The following is a 20,000-nucleotide window of genomic DNA, read 5'->3' as shown; positions in this document are numbered from 1 at the left end:
TTAAGGAACACTCTTGTGATCCTTTAAGAGGTGGTCTTATGCCCCTAACTTTCATAGGTACCACTAATAATAAGACATGGGAGCAGAACATACATGCCATGTTTAGTAGGACACAGTTACTATTTATAACTTGTGTTTTTGCAGCTAGATTAATGTTTTAAATTATGGAGATATTTTACATGCTAATAACTTTTAATTTAATTTTTAAATCATGTTTTTAGAAGTTTAGTTACTTTTTTCTTGTAATTAATGACTTGTTTTTGCTTCCTTGCTATTAGATTTCTGTCCTAGATGAGACATGGACCGTATTCAGGCGTTACAGTCGTTTTCGAGAAATGCATAAAACATTGAAGCTAAAGTATGCAGAGGTGAGCTATGAAATCATTATTTCCAATTAAGAACACTCATTTTATAAAGTGAATGAGCTGATTGTATTAGCAGCACCCTCCCTCTTCCAACACTAGATCCTATCATCACCAACTTCTACTTCAGTTACTCATCTGTCAAACTTATTGTCTTCATTCTGTTCTTGTTCCGTTTCTGTTGTACAAACTTGAAAATTTTTCTGAACACAGAGTTTGAAAATAGTAGACAGTAACTGACGTCTGTCTTTTTCATGAATTTAACAGTAATTTGAGATGTTTTAATCAATTTATAACAATAAGATCTACTAAACATTAAGATCTACTAAATGAGCCAGGCATGGTGGCACACCCCTTTAATCCCAGCACTCAGGAGGCAGAGGCAGGCAGATTTCTGAGTCTGAGGCTAGCCTGGTCTACAAAGTAAGTTCTAGGGTAACCAGGGCTGTTACACAGATACCCCCCCATCTCCAAAAACCAAAACAAAATTAACTATTGAAATGAAATAGAGATGCATTTGTTAGAATGGATTTACTGTTTTTTCTCTTTAATACTCCATTCCTGCTTAGACCTCTACTTAATGAGAAATCAAGTCATGAGATTTAGTTTGCCATCACACGATGAAGAGTAGGATAAATCCTAACATGAAATTATCTAGAAGCAAGGAAGTATTGCATAGATTGGATACCCAGAGTGTACAAATACTGGGTTTTAAAACAAGTTTAAGTTAAGGAAAATGTTGCTCGTCTGAAGTGTGTTCCCAGGTGTTGACTGTGATTTTGCTGTGTCAGCTCTGTAGGAATTTAGGGTGGGGCTGACTGCCAAGCAGTCAACTACAGTTACTGTCTGCCTTGTGCACTTTCCCTAGTCCTTCTCCCAGCACTGTCTGGGAACTCCAAGTGCATGCCTGAACCATTCTTCAGTCAGAATGTAGCCCAGTTTGAATCACACGAATAAGCCAGTTTCTTTTTTATTTTCTCTCTCTTCCTTTTTTTTTTTTAATTTAAGTTAGAAACAAGCTTGTTTCACATGTCAATCCCAGCTCCCTCTCCCTCTACTCCTCCCCCGCCCTTCCTACCAGGCCCCCTAGTTCCCCACCCAATCTCCACTCCAATCCCCAAGGAGGGTGAGGCCCTCCATGGTGGATCTCCAGAGTCTGTCATTTCATCCAGGGCAGGGTCTAGGCCATCCCCCAAGAGTCCAGGCTGAGAGAGCATCCCTCATTGTGGGATGGTCACTCAAAGTCTGTTTGTATGTCAGGGATAAATACTACCTAAAGCCCTATAGATTACCTAGGCCTCCTCACTGAAGCCAATGTTTCTTTAACAGTCCCATGGTTTTTACCTTTTCTTAGCAATATAAAATGGAAGAACACATTTTTTAAAATAGAATTATTGCTTGATCTGAAGACTCAAGGTAACCAGGTAAAATCAAGTCATCTCTGAACTTCTGTTATTCAGCTGCCATGCTAGTCATCTTTAAGAGATTGGAGAAGCTTCTAGTGTGCATTATATAGTTCAGTATTCTCAAAAGGTTCCATTGGAGAAATAACCATATTAATTCAAGTCATAAAATTTACCTTCATGTCCAAACTATTACTGACAATAAAAAGGAACATTGTTGTACACACACTGAATACACAGAGCTGCTTTATTTTAAAGTGAACCTTGCAGCTCATTTGTTTCCTGGTTATGAGTTACTATATCAGTTCTTTAATAATGAGTAGATTTTTTCTTATGTTATTAATGTCACTAAAGTACCAGAGTAATAAATAGAATAAGCCCTGTGTTTGAAACAAAAGATGTAAACTGTATGTACATGTATATGTACATACCCACACACCATTTATTACATGATCATTTGTTACCAATTCTTTAGTTAGTTGAACTGTATATTCAGTCCTCTAGTTTCCTATAGTACTATAATGGAGAACAGCAAAAGTCAATTCTCTTACATATCTTAAATTCTTATGAAGAGAGACAGACTGTGAACAAGGAAAAATAATAACTGATTGTCTTGAGGAAGGCGTGTTGTAGGTGTCATTTTAATTAAGTCTTCTGCCTCGTATGAAGAATACCAGTGAGGAGTGGTGGGGACAGAAGGTACTTGGCATGTTGATGAAAAGCTATCTCGGGTTTGTGATCTCTGGCCAGATGGGATTCAAGTTCAAGTGAGTGAAGAGAGATTCAGAAGAGCTTAAAAAGGACCAATGCACATCTCTGATGGTGTGCTTTTATCTTAAAGAAAACTCCACAAGTGAAGCCATCTGTAAATATACAACAAAAGAAGGCTTACCTGGGCTTGACATGATAGACTCTTAAATCAGGGTTTGCCTGGTGCCAGCAAGGAGATTTGAACAGGGACTGTTTATGTTTATGTAAAAAAAAAAATCCTTTGTGCGGAGGAGAATGTGTATATAAACAAGTTGACACATTATAATCTTCAAATGAAGAAAACCAAACTGGCTTTACTTGTTCATTAGCCTCTTCATTTGCTGATCTGTATTTAGCAACTCTATTGTGAATATCTGAGAATAAGATAATGGCATTCTGGCTTCTCGTGAATTAGAAAAGATTAACAATAAACAGTTCCCTTAGGTACTTTCTGATCATGTAAATTATCAAACTAAATAAAATAGGACAGCATTACTGTGGCGTAAGTGCTAGGTCTTGTCTAGTTTTTTACCACACAGGCCAGGCAAGCAAGATGCAAAGTGATAGCAGCTGAGATCTGAGTATTGTGAAGAAGACAAGCATGAATGTCCAGAGCTGAATGCATCTTATGTCAAGGATAAGAGCAGATACAGAGGTCCTGGGTGGGACTTAGTTGAATATGATCTAAGAACAAAAATTGAGTGATAAATGGCACATGTGGTCAGGATGAGGGCAGAGGCTGATATCACCATGACTATTTAGGGTCCTGAGCGGTATTCTTAATTGTAGGAAGTCATAAGTCAGACAAACAAGGCAGCAGAGTGGCCCAGTGTCACTGTCTAAAGGTCATGTTAACATTCATATGGAGAATGGATTCTAGGATGGCAGAGATCAAATTCAGAATTATATTTCATAGATTAAATTTGAAGATGTTCTTAAACACCCAGTGGAAATGTCAAGGTAAGTCTGTAGTTTGTACAGGAAGCTATATGAACTTCTAAAGTCAAAGTGGGTGTTTAGATCAGCAATAGTGAAAACATCCCCTTTGCTTCTGTTTTAATTGCTGGCTATGATTCAGCATTCAGACCATTATATTCCTGACCTGTGCTCACAGGGGCTCCTTCCTCAGGACTGAGATGGTAACCAAGAGCAGGAATTGCTTTTCCATGTTAAGGTCAATTTTGTGACTTATAATTACTTTATCCTAAGGACAAAATACATCAGTTATGAAGGAGGACCCTGAGATGCATGTGTGAATGCATTTCAAAGAGAACAGATAACAAGAGCTGTAGTGTGAATCCAGGAGAGTCTGGTAGAAGTTCTTGAGAATCTATTTAGGTATAAAATAGGGGTAACACTCATTGACACAAGATGCCACCACAGTTGTTCTGCCCAGGCAGAAAGAATACCACCAGCAAGCTGCCTGCTCTACTCTGACCACCCAAGTGGGCATGAGAACAAGAAAGCAAGAGACCGTTCCCCTCAGCTCATCAGTTCTCAAGTAGCAAAACAAGACCACACCCTAGAGCTTGCTGCCGCAAAAGTTTTTGGCCACACAGATGGACATCCCTTAACAAGGAGCAGTGGTCTGACACTGGCAAAAGTGTCATGTAGGAAGGGAAACCTTGGTGGTGCCACTGTGTCTTTCAGGTGCCACAACTAGACATTTAAGTGCTCAGCTACTGTGGGCCTGGTTTAGTGCTTTGCACTTCCTGATCTTCTGTCACATTCGGACTGCACTGTCCACCCAGTGCTTTTAATCTGTGACAGGAATTAGTTACTTCCTGTTATGGAAGCCAGGTACTTTGATTGACTTCATTTCCTAGTTTTCCTTTTGTTGTTTGCGCTCTTTAGTTGGTGACTCTGTGTGTGTGTGTGTGTGTGTGTGTGTGTGTGTGTGTGTGTGTGTGTGTGTGTAGAGGGATCTCACTATCTTACTATCATGGCCTTGGTTGACCATGCACCACTATTCTCATCGGCATCCTATTTCTAAACTACACTATTAAAATCTGGAATTTAGGGTGAAGAAATGACACAGTGGATAAGAGCACTGGCTGTTCTTCCAGAGGACCCAGGTTCAATTCCCAGCATCCACATGACAGCTCACAACTGTCTGTAACTCCAAGATGTGACACCCTCACACGGATGTACATACAGGCAAAATACTAATGCAAATGAAATTTAAAAATAATTTTAAAAATCTGGAATTTAAAAGAATGATGCTACATTTAAAATCCTCATAGCTCCTTATTCTAATTCATTATTGATTGTCAGAGTGGAGCCGCAGTTTCCACTTAACATTTCAAGGTGAAGCTTCAGGATTGTGTTGAGCTCTGCTCTGTGCAACCCAGTAAATTTGGATTTCTTTTGTGTGGCTCAGCTTCATATTCTCTTACTCCTTAAGTGTCTGTTGCATCTCAGGATTGGTAGTTTGTTCTGGGTTCTTGTCAAGTATGATTTCTGTCACTAGACTACATAATGTTTCATCTCTATGTCTGTAACATTAATCTTCATCTTGTACTTCCAAATACTCTGGCCTGAAAACACCCTATCGGGCACATGACTTTAGCACGGTTTCTTCTGGTAAGCCACCAGAGCTATGAAAGAACCCTGGAATTCTCTCTCCTGGACACCTGTTTCTTAGACATGTGGGGATATACTTACTTTACCTCATTCTGTCACCACATTGGGCTCATTACTTATATGGCTTTAAAAAATCATTCTTGTCTTCATTGCCTGAATAACAGTGTTCAGTGATCAGATTTTGGAATGATACACATGCACTAAATTTACTCATTATAAAGGTCCAACTTTTTGATCAAGTTGGAAGAAAATTGAAAAGCACAGTAGAATTCAAAATATACAGAATCTATAATATGCGCACTAAGATAATCTTTTGACACCTTAAAACTTCAGTTTTAGTTACAGCCTGTAATCTTTTGGAACTTTGTCTAAAATTGCATCCTGTTCTTTCACATTCCCTTCTGGAGTATGTTCTCTTGGGGACAGACTCTAAAATAGTTGGATTTGACAGTTCCTTTTATGGAGATTTTGATGATGTTGTTTCAGTTGTCCTTTTCAGACTTCAAATAGATCCTAAGCCCATGCTTAAAGATTGAGGAAGGTATATGGAAGTTTTCTTGTTCTTAATGGAGGTGGGGTTTCCTTGCCATGGCTGCCATGAATTTACTGTATAGGCAAGGCTGGCCTAAACTCACAGAGATCTATCTGCCTCTGTCTCCCAAGTGCTGGAATTAAAGGTGTGCATCATTGTACCTGGTAAATATACCCAATATCCTCTGAAGTTTTTCTTAATGTAAGCCTGAGCGGTATCTATTTGTAGTATCTATCTATAGCTTTAGGTTCAGTAGTCTCCAGGGGGCTATATCCAGTATTAGGGACAATACTACCTCCCCAGCTCTCACTGACAGCATATAAGGTAGTCATCAATCTCATTATCAGGGAAGGGCATTTAGAATAGCCTCTTCACTATTGCTTAGAATCTTAGTTGGGGTCACCCTTGTATATCTCTGGACATTTTCCTAGTGCCAGATTTCTCTTTAAACCTATAATGGTTCCCTCTATTAAGGTGTCACTTTTCTTGCTCTCCTCTTCCAGGTTCTGACTATTACATATAATGTTGCTGTGAACATAGTTGAATAGATGTCCATGTTGTATAAATGTTCATCCTTTGGGTATATGCCTAATAGTGGAATTGCTGGAGCTTGTGGTAGACTGATTCCCATTTTCCTGAGGAACCACCATATTGATTTCCAAAGTGATTGTACAAGTTTGCACTTCCACCAGCTGTGGAAGCATGTTCCCCTTTCTCTGCTGCCTCTTCAGCATAAACTGTCCTTTGTTTTTTTGATTTTAGCCCTGCTGACAGGTGCAAGATGGTATCTCAGAGTTGTTTTGATTTGCATTTCCCTGATGGCTAAGGATGTTTTAGCATTTTCTAAGTGTCTTTCAGCCATTTTAGATTCCTGTATTGAGAATTCTCTATATAGTTCTGTACCCCACTTTTTTTATATCAATTTTTATTTTAATTTTAAATAGCTTGTTTTACATGTCAATCCCAGTTCCCTCTCCCTCCCCTCCTCCCGCATTCCCCTTCCCCCCCAGCCTCCCACCCTATTGCCAATTCCTTCCACATAGGGGATATCTAGAGTCTGTCATTTCACTCCGGGTAGGGTCTAGGCATTCCCCTGAGAGTCCAGGCTGAGAGAGCATCCCTCTTTGTGCTATGGGCACACAATGACTGTTTGTATTCCAGGGATAGACACTGATCCACTGCTCAAGGCCCCTTAGGTTGCCCAGGCCTTCTCACTGACACTCACATTTGGGGGGGTCCAGATCAGTCCCATGTTAGCCTCCCCGCTGTCAGTCTGGGGTCCAAGAGCTCTCCCCTGTTCAGATCAGCTGTCTCTGCTTGTTTTGCCAGCCCATTCTTTGCCAATTTGCTCATCGCTCCTCTCTCTCTGCCACTGGGTTCCTTGGGTTCAGTTCAGTGTTTAACTGTGTGTTTGCCTCTGCTTCCATCAGCCACTGGACGAAGGCTCCCAGATGGTTATAGACATCTAGTTCACTATCAGGAATGGGCATTCGAGGTGGTCTCTCCACTATTACTTAGCTTGCCAATTGGTGTTATCCCTTTAGATCACTGGAGGTCACTCTGGTGCCTGATCCGTCTTCTAACCTATGTTTCCCTCTTCCCCCTATTCTACCCCCCACACTTTTTAATTGGATCGTTTGGTATTTTGGTGGCTAACTTCTTTTGTTCATTGTATATTTTGGAAATCAGCCCTCTGTCAGATGTGGGGTTGGTGAATACCTTTTCCCATTCTTTGGGCTGCCATTTTGTCTTGTTGACTGTGTCCTTTGCCTTACAGAAGCTTCTTAATTTCAAAAGTCCATTTATTAATTGTCTATCTTAGTGTCTGTGCTACTGGTGTTATGTTCAGGAAGTGGTCTCCTGTACCAGTTCATTCCAGGATACCTCCCACTTTCTCTTCTGAGAGGCTTAGTGTGGCTGGATTTCTGTTGAGGTCTTTGATTCACTTGTAAATTTTGTAATTGTTCAGTTGTCCTTAAGCAGTTCTTAAGAGTTGCAAAGAGCAGCACCCCTGAGAGAACATTTTAGATCTCCTTAACCATCATCATTCATGTTGTCCCCTGACATATTCCCATTTCTGTGAGAAATTATTTATTGTAATGTTTCTTTAAAGAGAGCTATATCCTCATCACCTGAGACCCCACAGGGGCCCTTTACACACGAGTAACTAGTAAGCCAATAACAACAATGTGGAGCTACTTATTCCAGGAAGTCTTACATGGCTCCAACAAAGCCAAAAGATAGAGGGGTTGAGGGTGAAAGGACCGAAATCAAAACTCTAGGCCTTTTCTTTCAGTACAGTGACAATTACAAACTTTCCAAAGGAGGTAAAGCTAAACTGGAGCTGTTTCCCCATTTATTTTGATTTTTTGAGACAGAGTTTCTCTGTGTAACAGCCCTGGCTGTCCTGGAACTCACTGTGTAGGCCAGGTTGGTCTTGACCTCACAGAGATCCATCTGCATCTGCCTGCCAAGTGCTGGGATTAAAAGTCTGTGCCACCACCTCCTATTTCTTTCCCCTCTTTATTACCGAAGAGCCGCAGGTGGTCATAGAACAGACTCCAGGTGGTTCCTTTTCCCCTCAGAACAAGTGGGCTTTCTTCCCACTGAAGATGTTGCATTATTTGGGGATTGTAAAGTTGTTCTGTTTTTATTTATGCATTTTCTTTAATATTAGCAGTTTCTTCCAGATTCCACACAGGCTGGCCCTTTTGTTTTGAATTAATTTGTGCCCGTGGTGTACTGATGTGTATTATACAGACCAGGATTCCCTTCTGGTTTTCATTCCCTGCTTCTCCCATTGAGCTTGTACAGAATCTTAATCAAGTTAAACCCCATGTTTTTAGATTCCACATCTCTAAAATGATAATGCATAGCTAGTCTGTAAGAGATTGTGGCAGCCTCCCATAGACTGCAGGCAGTCTTGAAGGATGCTGCAGCATCTGCCAGACTGCATGTCTTTCAGATTCCACCACACAAATCATTTCCACAGTGCTCTTTTTGTATATGTCTGAAAAATCATATTTTTTTACTTTACTAAAATCAGTGTGTCTTTTAAATATCATCCAATGTTGTATCCTTAGGAACAAAGCACCTTTTATGTGATCTCTCTCTCTCCTCTGTGAAGGAGGTAGAATTACTGTTTATGTCTAGAGTCCAGGATATGCATTGATGGGTCCTGATGCAGGCCGGATCTGATAGACCATCAGAGTCTGGTATATACTGATGGGGCCTGATGCAGTTTGAGTCTGAGAACCATGTTCAGTTAGAAGCTAATAGGAAAAAGACAAACATTTAAAGGTGCACCACTTTGCAGACAGAAGAATGAATAGCAAAGGCTGAGCAAGATCCCATCCTGGCTTTGTGCACAACTGTCCCAGGCTCTGAATCTGTTTGAATACTTTTTCATAGGTTGGAAATCTATAATACACCACACCATTCTCTCTGTTTGCTGGATAGTGTTAAATCCACTTCTTTCAGGAGTGAGTAGAGAAACAAAGACTGAATTACCTGGAATGTTTTTCCAAAATGTGTGTGAAAGAGACCATAGACTAGGAAATGTCAGTCTTGTAAATTTTATGTCAGCCCCAGGAGTGTGTAGTGATTTAGCGGCCTCCCCTGAATGGTGCTCTCTGAACCACTAATTACAATACTGCCTGTTTCCCTCTTTGCGTCCATCTTGGCAGCACTAGTTGATTTTTTTTTTTATTGTCGTAGATCTCTAAAGCTAAACACTGATAGCTAGAGAGGAATAGTCCTGAATAGTCTCAACATTAACAACAAAGTCAGGCGGAGACATAAGCAATAAAGAAGTCTTGAGTCACCAGATGTATGGGGTTGTATTTTCTGGTCTTCTGTAGCAAGGAAGTGTAGTTAGATAGTAGCTAGAAACTATTTGTAGATATGAAATCCACGTTTGAAGGAGCATTCATGACAAAGCAATCCAGCTTTTCATTGTGGAAATAAGAAGCCAAAGACCTAGAGAGAAATTCATTAAAAGTTATATGAAGACCTTGAAATGAACATGGTTCATGTCTCCTGACTCCTGGTCCCATGTTCTTTGTGAGCCTCCCTCTCCAAGACTGTGTTTACTCTAGAAGAGAACATTTGCAGAATGATGTTGATGAGTCCAGATGTCACAAAATCAATTCTTTTTAAAAATTTGCTCATAGCAAGTCCCCATGGATACTAACTTAGATAACCAGAAATTCAGAAATTGTGCCCTTCTTTTGAATGTCATTAAAGTGACAAGATCTAGTGTGTTTCTGTCCCAGAAAAAGACAATTAACATCATAGCAAGAGCCGGGAAATACAAGCATCAAAGTTAATTCAACTTCTTATTTATTCTGGAAAACTCAGTATTTAATATTCACAGATCTGACTGTACTTCTTACTTTCAAAAATTATTGCAACATATATGAATGTTATCAGATATGTCTTCACTGGTTCACGCCTGAATGAAATTGACACTAGTGTTGGAAAGAGTGAGACTGTGTGTGGGAAAATTAATCTCTATACCAAATATAGCTAGAAGTCATGCAGTCCTATCTACATTTCCAAGCCCAATTTTATACCAAAAATGTCTCGGTGTTGTAGCATTTTAGTCGGAAGAGAATGGCAGTTTTTGTTGGTCATTTATCCTATTTGGAATTGTTTGTTGGCTGGCCCACCCACAGAGTCCTGCCTTGCTCTTCCTTCAGTGGGTGTTTCATGGGAGTCAATATGTGCCAGAGACTGAGAGGGCACTGGTCAGTGCTCATAAATCTTGTGTGCAGTGGGTACAAGCCACCCCATCAAAGGTCTGCAGGTGCTTCAGTACTCCTGAAGGGCCGATGCCTCATGCCACTAACAAATCAAACCAGGGAGAGGATTGTTTATTTGTTTGTGTGTTTCTCAGTGACAGCTGTTCCTATAAGGCCTTGGGAGCTGCTATTAATTTTGACTAGTCAAAAATGCTTCTGTCTAGTCAGCTGTGAGAATTAGGGCAACCTTTTGATGAGTTTTCTTTATTTGCATTTCTCAAAAGCTGGGACGGCTAAAATTTACAGCCATAAGCCTACAGGGTATGGCTGTTTCAAAAGCTGCTAGTTATGTGTAGGTACATCTTCTTGTAAAAGCAGGCTGGAGTTGACTTCACCAATGAACGTACCACGTTCCATCTTTAACACTTGAATGGTGTATGGGTAGCAAAGTATCACTGACTAGTAAATGAGGAATAGCAATAACACATATTCAAAGAATTCACATGATTTCCTCATATTAGCAAAGACGCCACAACCTTCTTAGTGCTCAGTTTTCCTTCAGTGATTTAGTTTTATCTACTTTACTATTAAAAATCATAAAACATAATAAGCAGGGCTTTCCATTATTTATTTTCTACATTTTAAGGCTGCTACTTATCAAACCCTTCACTGTCTTGTTGCCTCCAAGACTGCCTAGACTTTCCAACCTACACAGTGGGCTTGGCCAAGAAGGAAAAGCTTTTAATGAGAGCAGACTTTTCTATTACATTTAGCTTGCTTTTCTGATGGCAGCAGGCTGGCTGACCTGTCTTATCATGATGTAATAAGCATTGAAGCCAGAGTCTGAGCTTGATGACTCTGAAGAAATTGGGCTTGGTTTGTTCACTGGGGATCAGAAAGAGAAGTTAAAACCAGCATACAAATGCAGTTTCCCCTCTGATCAGTAAGAAATACCACAGTATAATAGCAGAATGCAGGCTTTATTTCTAATATGCACTGAAATGCATATAGGTACTTGATAGATGGATAAATATATACTCAATGTTTTTGCTCTCCCAAGCTATAGTTGCATAACTACATAAAATGTCTGTGCTAGTCCTGGGTGTCTGTTAATCAGTTTACTCCTGTGACCATTCTTCATACAACTCTGTTTTTAACCTGACACTTATAGTCATGTTGGTTGCCCATCCAGAATAAAGCTAATTACTTGGTTTGGCGATTCCATACATACTAAGAAAAAGACAAATTCCGTGGTAATTCAGTAGACCTCAATATATTGATTTCATTTTTCTAATTTTCGTCCTATTGTCTCTAGGATATTTTATTTACTGAATTGCAGAGCAAGTTTGTTGTTAATGTTTCTCTTAGACCAAAAAAAAAGTGCTATTTTAATCCTCATCTGTTTGTTTCCAGTGTTTTGTGCTGCATAATCAAATTTCATAATTATGCAAAGTAGACCATAGAGCTGTTGTTAAAATTTCTTCCAGAACTCTCTAGGCCATCATATCTCCCACAAATACCCAATTTATTTGACCTCAGTCATCATTTTTAACATTAATATACAGTTTTCCCAGAAGAGCTCAAATGCCTTCACATGATCTCCCACTCCTGCTTGAAGAATAATGGCTATAGCAGGAAAAGTTGCCATTTTGAAGGCTTTCTTATGAATACTGAGCCCCCATTTGTGCCTGTTCTTTTTCTGTTCTATAATGTTGCAAAAACAAAAAACAAAAAACAAAAAAACCCACCATGTTCCGCTAATATATTGGACTTCATTCTCACTCACATGTGAGCCTCACTTCAAATGAGGATTCTGTGAAGGAAGGAAGATGCACTCCTGGAGAGCAATACAGTATGGCTTTAAAGGAAGTCAGATGCACTCCTGGAGAGCAATACAGCCTAGCCAAGATAATAGGTGAACCCTCTCCACATGTCTCAAGTACCACTTGTAGCTCAGTGTAGAGAAATTTTAATCACCAGAACCTGAGTTACAGGGTTTCAGCTGAGAGGAAATGTAAACATCCCTGCTCATGTCCTTCACCGGACAGATGATGAAACCAGGAACTAGAGTATTCAGTAAGTTACTCTCTATTATATAACCTGTGATTTGCTGAACCGAGATTTGAAATCCAACCACCCCAAATTACAGGTTATTAAAACAAAAAGACATATGGTATTCATTTAACCATTCCATTAAACATATATAAAGAATATCATTTTATTGTTTCTATAAAAATGATGCATGCTCATTTATAAATCCTGTTCATGAAATCATAAATACTGCACAAGAAAAGGAAGAGAACAATGGGTTACCCAGTCTTTCCCTAAGCATAACGAATGTTCCTAGATAATGAATGCAATTTTATTGTCAAAATGTATAGGCACAGATAAAGGACGGATACATAGACTGATAAAAAGTAATTAAAGTGGATAGAGTGAAAGAATGAAGCAGCTTTTAAACATTCTGTTCATTGTAGATACACTGTCTTAAGTACAAGCATTCAATTGGATTTGACTTGCAAAACTGAAGAAGTTGCTGAGTTTCAAAATGTCTCTACTATGAGATATAAGTCCTCTAAAACTGATGTGACTTCAAGAAAAAAGATTATTCCAAAATTAGTGTTAAGCCCCTAGTTTTTAAGCTTTGTATTTGAATTTGCAAATTATCACTTAGCTGTCCTAAAATAAATATAATTTATTTACATCTGTTTCCTAATTTTAAAGGTTGTTATTTCTAGATTATCAGGATATGTAATATTCACATTAAGCCAAATGACCTTTTTTTCTGGTCTTCTCCTCCTGAGATCTTCCTTAGGCTGCTTCTTTTTTCTGGGGATTGTCATCAAGTGTGTTTGTGAAGTTCCACTTCTTGTCTGGGGTTGTCATCAAGTGTGTTTGTGAAGTCCTACTTCGATGCCTTTCACCTTCCTCCTTGCCTGTTTGAAGATGCCTCTCAATGGTATTCTGCCTCCTGCCACAACATGGGGGGGATTATTTTCTTCTTCCTGGACAGTGAAATGCTAGCTGTGATCCTAGAACTTAAACTCATTGAGACCTGAACTCTAAGATTAGCCCTGCTCAGACCTTCTAGCAATCATTCAAGGCTGTGCTGAGCCTACAGCACTCCTGTCATAGATTTTAAGGCTCCAGCATTCATCTATCCAGGTTGGAGTCAATGGCATAACATATGACCTCACTTCTCTGCTGAATCTAAGGTTTGTTGATTTCCTAACTTAGCATTTTTCCTATGTGGGTATAGAAGTGTTGCTTTCCAGATTTCTTACATGTAACCTCTCCCGATTTGGGTAGCACAGTTGGCACCCCTAACCAGCATGGGTGTGCTATTGATGACCTCATGCTGCCCAACACTGTCCCCTCCTAGGATCCCATCTAAGAATCTATACACATTAACTCCTTGTTTCCCTAGACATCCCCAGCTGTGACAGTTTCAAGTACTTGCCTTTTCATAAATGGCTTCAATACTGGTCAGGAATTTTACAGAATGTTCTTGGTTGAGATTTCTGTCATGTTGTCTCATGATTAGGTGAGGATTATAAGTTGGGAAGTGGTGACAGGAGTGAAGTCTCACAGCATCACTTCCTGTCAGTATGAGCTGTCACTGTTGACACTGACCTGATCACATGGCTGAGGTTTTTCCTCTATAAAGTTTCTTGCCCTGCAGGTCTGCCCACACACCTTTCTTCTTGGCTCTTTGGATCATGTCACCATGCAGCCAGTGTATATCTTAGGTGTATAACTTACCTGAGCTTCTTGCATCTTCACAAATCATGTAGAATTCTGCAAGAGAACTTACTTATCTGATCTTCCCTTATGACTTACTTAATCAGTTCCTGAATGGTTATATTCTTGGTTCTAGACCAGTGCTATTATTTTCCTAGTTTAGCACTTGGCAGTTTGCCTTAAAATGGTCATGCTGTGGTTTTGAGTTCTTCAGGCTCATCTTGTAACTTCTCTGTCCCAGACCTAGAACAAGCAATATCTCCAGGGCTGGCTGGTTTTTCCCTTCCCTTGTATTCCTCAGTCTGCAAACCATGTGCTTCTTGGGTTTTGTTTGTTGTTGTTATTGTTTAAGACATGATTTGTGTGACTCTTATGTAACTGAATAATTAGTTGTCTGAGTTCTCCATGTCATTGGCCATTCATCCTGTCATATGTGTTCATCATCTGACATTTATTTACATTTTATCTAACATAATCCAAAGCCATGACCATATTTTTTGTGGGAAAGTGCCATTGTACAGAGATACTAGAGTGGAGGAAAACAGGGTGTGAAGGTTTGCCAAAAGTAGCTTAGAATTCTCATCTTCCTCCCTCCGTCCCTCCCTCCCTCCCTGCCTCCCTCCCTCCCTGCCTCCCTCCCTCCCTCCCTCCCTGCCTCCCTGCCTCCCTGCCTCCCTCCCTCCCTGCCTCCCTCCCTCCCTCCCTCCCTCCCTCCCTGCCTCCCTCCCTCCCTTCCTCCCTCCATCCCCGTGGTATTAAGGACCTTAGGTTCAGTGGCTGTGGGTGATAAAGCCTCAGGCCTGCCCTCTGGCCCTATCTCTGTCTAGCACCTGAGGCCTGGTCTTCCCTGGCCTCTCCTTCCTGCAGCCTTACCTGCTCTGCCTCCCCGAGGGTGTTCCCTATCTTTCCCATGTACCCAGACTCCTAATCTTTATCTCAGTGTGGCTGGAATGCCTGAGGCTGTGGATGATTGCTTTCATTGGTGGTCTGCCATATTGTAGGGTAGGTGCTGAGGTATAATGAACAAGATTCTGGGTGACCTCTTTTACACCCTGTCCCCTCTTCAGGATGCTAACCCTGAGTGCTGCCTGTTGGTGGCTCTAACTGTGTCAGTCCCTGGAATTAGGTAAGGAGAGGCACGAAGATGCTTGTCTTCATCTTTAGGCAGAATTCTGTTCACTGCTGTGGTTTGTAGAAACTGTTCTTGGTGCCATTGTGTTTTCAGCATGAGACTCCGTATGGTACAGAGGAAATGCCATGCTTATTCTTCACAAAAACACACAGGAAGAAAGAGGTCTTTCCCCCCTTGGCACTAGATGCCGAATATCTCCAACATTTTATATAAATCAGAAAGAATTACCCAAGTCCCCCTGAAATTCAGTTCTTATGAGGACTATAGATTGAGGGACTATAATCTTTTTTGAAATATAGGGCACTGAGCTTTCTTTGTCAGAGGTTACAAAGGGAAGCAAAGTGGAGCTTGTCCACCTGCAGTTTGTTTCTGCTGGGATTTCTTATGAAGATCAAATCTAGACAGTCTGCTGCATTAGAACAATGAGACACTAAAAATTGTAGTGAGAAAATACAAAGTGCTTGAGAGGCATTGGGAAGGTACAGCTGGTAAGACTGTTGTTGGATTTGAAATTTTCTTTTTAACTCAGAACTGGAGCAAGGAAGAAAATTCAGCGTTTCTGGGTCATGAGTGGCGACTGGAAGGATCACCAGTGCCTGTAGTTGTTTTTTGTTTTTTTTTTTAACTCTTTGAGGTCCAGCCACCCATCTCCCAAATAAATACATGGAGACTTATTCTTACTTATGGATGCCCAACCTTAGCTTGACTTGTTTCAAGTCAGCTTTTCTAATTTTAATTACCCCATTTCTCTTTAGCTACATTTTGTCCCTGTGATTTCTGACTTTCAGTACTGGTTTGGTTGGGTTTTACCCTGATACTAGTATGTAGAACCAGCAACTGGAGTTCCTAATGTAAACCTCCCTTGTTCCTTCCTTCCTCCCTGTCCTAGTTTGCCTCTCTGTTGTTGTGATGGAACACTCTGACCAAGAGGCTTAGGAGAGAGAAAGGGTTATTTTGGGTTACACCTCTGAGTCACAGTTCGACATTGAAGGAAGTGAAGACAGGAACTGAAGCAGAAACGGAGGAAAAATGTCATTCACCTGCTCAATCCCTGGCTTATGCTCAGTTGCTTTCTTATACAGCCCAAGTGTGCCTGCCTAGAGGTGGCACTGCCCACAGTGAACTGGGCCTTTCAATGAACAGTCAAGACAACCCTTCACAGACATGGCAACAGCAATCCATTCATTGAGACCCCCTCCTCGGATGACTCTAGGTTGTGTCAATCTCACAGCTGTAATTAACCAAAACATTATCCTTAACTGTTTATCAGAATAGCCAGGAGTTCTTATCTTTAGGTAGACAGTGTGTTGGTAGGAGTATGATGAGTGTATGTGTCCCAGGTCTCACTACAGGAAGTTCATCAGACGCTTCTGATCCAGCCATTCCTCCTACCTTGCCCACAATTGTTCTGTTCCTTTGTTGGGGTATGTGTCTCCATCAAGGTTCTGTTGGCAGCTCACACTGGAACTGGGTGGTTGCCAGCAGTCCAGTGCACTGCTTCTGGTTTATTACACTTAAGGAAGAGCTACTTACTTTCATCCTTATCCTAGTTTACCAATGGCTTCACAGCAGCATCTTCCATACTCCACAGACTTATTCACAGAATTGTATTGAGAAAGATAGAGTCAGTACTTACTGATTACTGACATCTGTTTTGACTTCTTTGCCACCTTTTACTTTCCTCTGCATAGGTTTCTGCCCTATGATTATACGCCCAGAAATCATTGGAAGTTACTATTTTTTATTCTTTCTAAAATCCAAAATGAGAATTCTGATTATATTTTATACATAGTTGTCTCAATGGCTGGATATTAGCAACACGAAATACTAGGCTCCATATGAGGATGATGACTGAAGAACATTGAGTGTTACTGTTGGCTTGGTCCAGCTGCCTCTCTCAGTGTGTCATTTCTTACCAAGGATGTGAGGTGGCTATTAATAATTTTCCCTGACAGAAGCCACATCATCTCATAAGAAAATGACAAAATAACCAACTGCGAAAGTATGCATGCCAAGCTCTCAGCATCACTGTCACAAGGAACACATTTGTGTAAGATAAAGTTGAGGTTGAATGGGTCTCAGAAGACAGACTGTGATAGCCTGTTTTTTCCCAGCTGCAACATCAGGGAGACATTGTTTTTAGTAAACATTGATTGTGGGGACAACAAGACATGTTTGGGTCAACAAAATCAGCTTACAAACAAATAGACAAACAAACAGATAATGAGCTTTGCACCATGAAACCACAAGTCTAGCAGATAAAGGGCCTGAAGGCATGTAGATATATTGTTTGCTTATATAGTGAATTACCAGACCTCAAAAAGTAATAATTCATGTGACTTCATTCCATTCAATATTCTTTGCTAAATCTTCATAGAAGGCTGTCAAGTTCAATATCATTATCTGTAGTGTTTTCAGACACAGGCTATTTGGGTCTAGAGAGGTATAGCTAGTTAACTAGTTAAAAAGCAAACCAGATTCAAATTGAATTTCTCTCATCTTGGTGCTTCTAGTCATTTACTTTGCCTTGAGCAGTTTCAAAGTTGAATAACAGAAACAAAATTGGAGCATCTGGGGGAAAGGAAAAACAGGTGATCCCTGCTCCTCTAGTGCTTAGCCTCCTATCCCAAAGATTCTCAGCCCTGGCACACAGCGCTGCTATGTGGAACTCTCCACCCTCCTGACAGGTAACTTTGAAAAGTGACTATAAAGTCACCAGTAGCACCTTTATTAATAAAGTGAAAGAAGAATTTCTAAAGAAAATAGTGTCTTCATTCCACAAGGGCAAAATGTGTATATGATTTCAGGATTGACCAGTTGGTATTAGACTCTCCTTCAGGCAGCACTGTTTCTCCTACTCCTAGAATTCCTTAGTTGCCTGTAGTTATTTGTTTAGGCTTGAGATCTCATGAGCTTTCCCCTTCCTGCTGGCAGGTGTCTTGATGGTGCCCATGTTCAGGCCTTGCTTAGGCAGCCATATTGATGAGACTTTTTGGGAAAAGCATCTCTGACATCTAGAAAGAAGATGTAATCTCATAGCATATTTTATATTCCTCTGGATCTTCCAGTCTTTCCAATCACTATTCTGATATGGTCCCCAAGCCTTAGGTACAGGAGCTATGTTTAGATGCATGTATACACATGTATATGCATACAAGTGTATACATATAGGTAAGTATATAACCACAATTAAAGAAGTAGTGGCCATGAATCTTAGAGAGTGCAAAGGAGTGGTGTAGACAGAGGTTTGTATCCTGTACTGTCCTGCAGCCAGTCAGTCCCAGATAAACTCACAGGGACTTAATGTTAATTATAAGCTGTTTGTCATATTGCTCAGGCTTATTACTAAGGAGCTCTTACAACTTAAATTAACCCATAATTCTTATCTATGTTTGCCACATGGCCTGGTGCCTTTTCTCAGTATGGCATTCTTATCTTGCTTCCTCATTGTCTGACTGGTGACTGTTTCTCTGCCTTTCCCCTTCCCTGAATTTTCCTAATATGGTAGCCCTGCTTCTTCTTCCTGCCTGGTCAATCAGCATTTTATTAAACCAATATGAGTGACAAATCTTTATAGGGAATGAGCATTATCCCACATCAGGGTGGTACACAGTAAGGGATAGGGGGAAGAAAGGAAAGGGGGAAATTATAATTATATTTTAATTTCAAAATTTTTAAGAGGTAAAATAGTTGAATGGCCACTTCTTAAAATAACCAAGAGAGTCAATGAAAAAATGTTTAACATTATTAGATGTCAGAGAAATGCAAACACGATGCACAACAGAAATGACTACTTACCTACCAAAACTGCTGATACGAAAATGCCCACAAATTCAAGAGGGTCAGTTAATGAAACTGCACAAGTATGTCAAATAGTTTTTTTAATATCACTGAACATGTAGCATACCATCTGACCCAGCATTTCTACTCCTAACAGTATGACCAACAAAAAAGTACATGGATTTGCTCATCAATAGATCTAAGGAACAATATTCAAGTATTCATGCCAGTGTAGTTCCCAAAATCTCCAAACTGAAAACTAAGAGCTCAATAACTGCAAAAGGGAAAAAAGTAAGCAAAAAAGTTGTAGAAAATTCATATAACAAAATACTGTACAACAGTGGAGATTTGCAAACTGTCACTACATGCAACTTTGGATGGTTCCTCCAAGCATGGTAATCAGCAAATGTATATTCAAAAACTGAAACAACTGTATAGTGCCTTTCGCATTGAGTTCATAATGTTCCAGCTGTTCAGAAGGATGAAGCAAGGAGATTACAAGTTCAAGACTAGCCTCCAAAACTTAATGAGTTTATGTCACAAAATTTTAAAGGTAAAAACAGGATTGAGGATACAACTCAGTGTTAGAGCCTTGTCTAGTTACACAAGACTCAATGTTGGTGCTACTCATACAAAATGAAAAGCAGAACCAAAATTTGCTATTAGAAGTTAGTTGGGCTACTGTCAGCCCTCCTAGAGTGGGAAGAAGGAACTGGAGAGGGAGTACTTCCTGGAGCAGTCATGTATATGTCTTGACTCAGTTGTTGGCTGCAGGGTGCCTGGAGTTTGAACATCAGGCAAGTTTTTCTCTCACACATTATACTTTTTTGGTATTTGTAGCATATTTTACTATGTTTTTGAAGTCTTAAGTATACAGAAGCCAATTCTATTTTTTCTTTTACCTACAGCTGTGACACTATAAATTAAAATCACCTTAGTGATTTGTATAGGTATAAATTGGAATTTTGTGGCCTA

At 40.1% G+C, this 20,000-nt stretch overlaps 1 protein-coding gene across 4 annotated transcripts in view; it reads left to right on the top strand.

The window, feature by feature from the left end:
* The window catches only part of Kif16b (kinesin family member 16B), a 263,590-nt gene that overhangs the window by 211,267 nt on the left and 32,323 nt on the right, over positions 1-20,000 (top strand). For all 4 annotated transcript variants that reach the window (XM_040746394.1, XM_040746395.1, XM_040746393.1 and 1 more), the window contains one exon: positions 279-368. In XM_040746394.1, coding sequence (XP_040602328.1) covers positions 279-368 — 90 coding nt within the window. The remainder of the gene's footprint in view (positions 1-278; positions 369-20,000) is intronic.

This window comes from Mesocricetus auratus, unplaced genomic scaffold, assembly GCF_017639785.1.
Source record: "Mesocricetus auratus isolate SY011 unplaced genomic scaffold, BCM_Maur_2.0 Super-Scaffold_100004, whole genome shotgun sequence".
Taxonomy (NCBI): domain Eukaryota; kingdom Metazoa; phylum Chordata; class Mammalia; order Rodentia; family Cricetidae; genus Mesocricetus; species Mesocricetus auratus.
The sequence above is the reverse complement of the archived record's forward strand: the minus strand, read 5'-3'. Positions and strand labels throughout refer to the sequence as shown.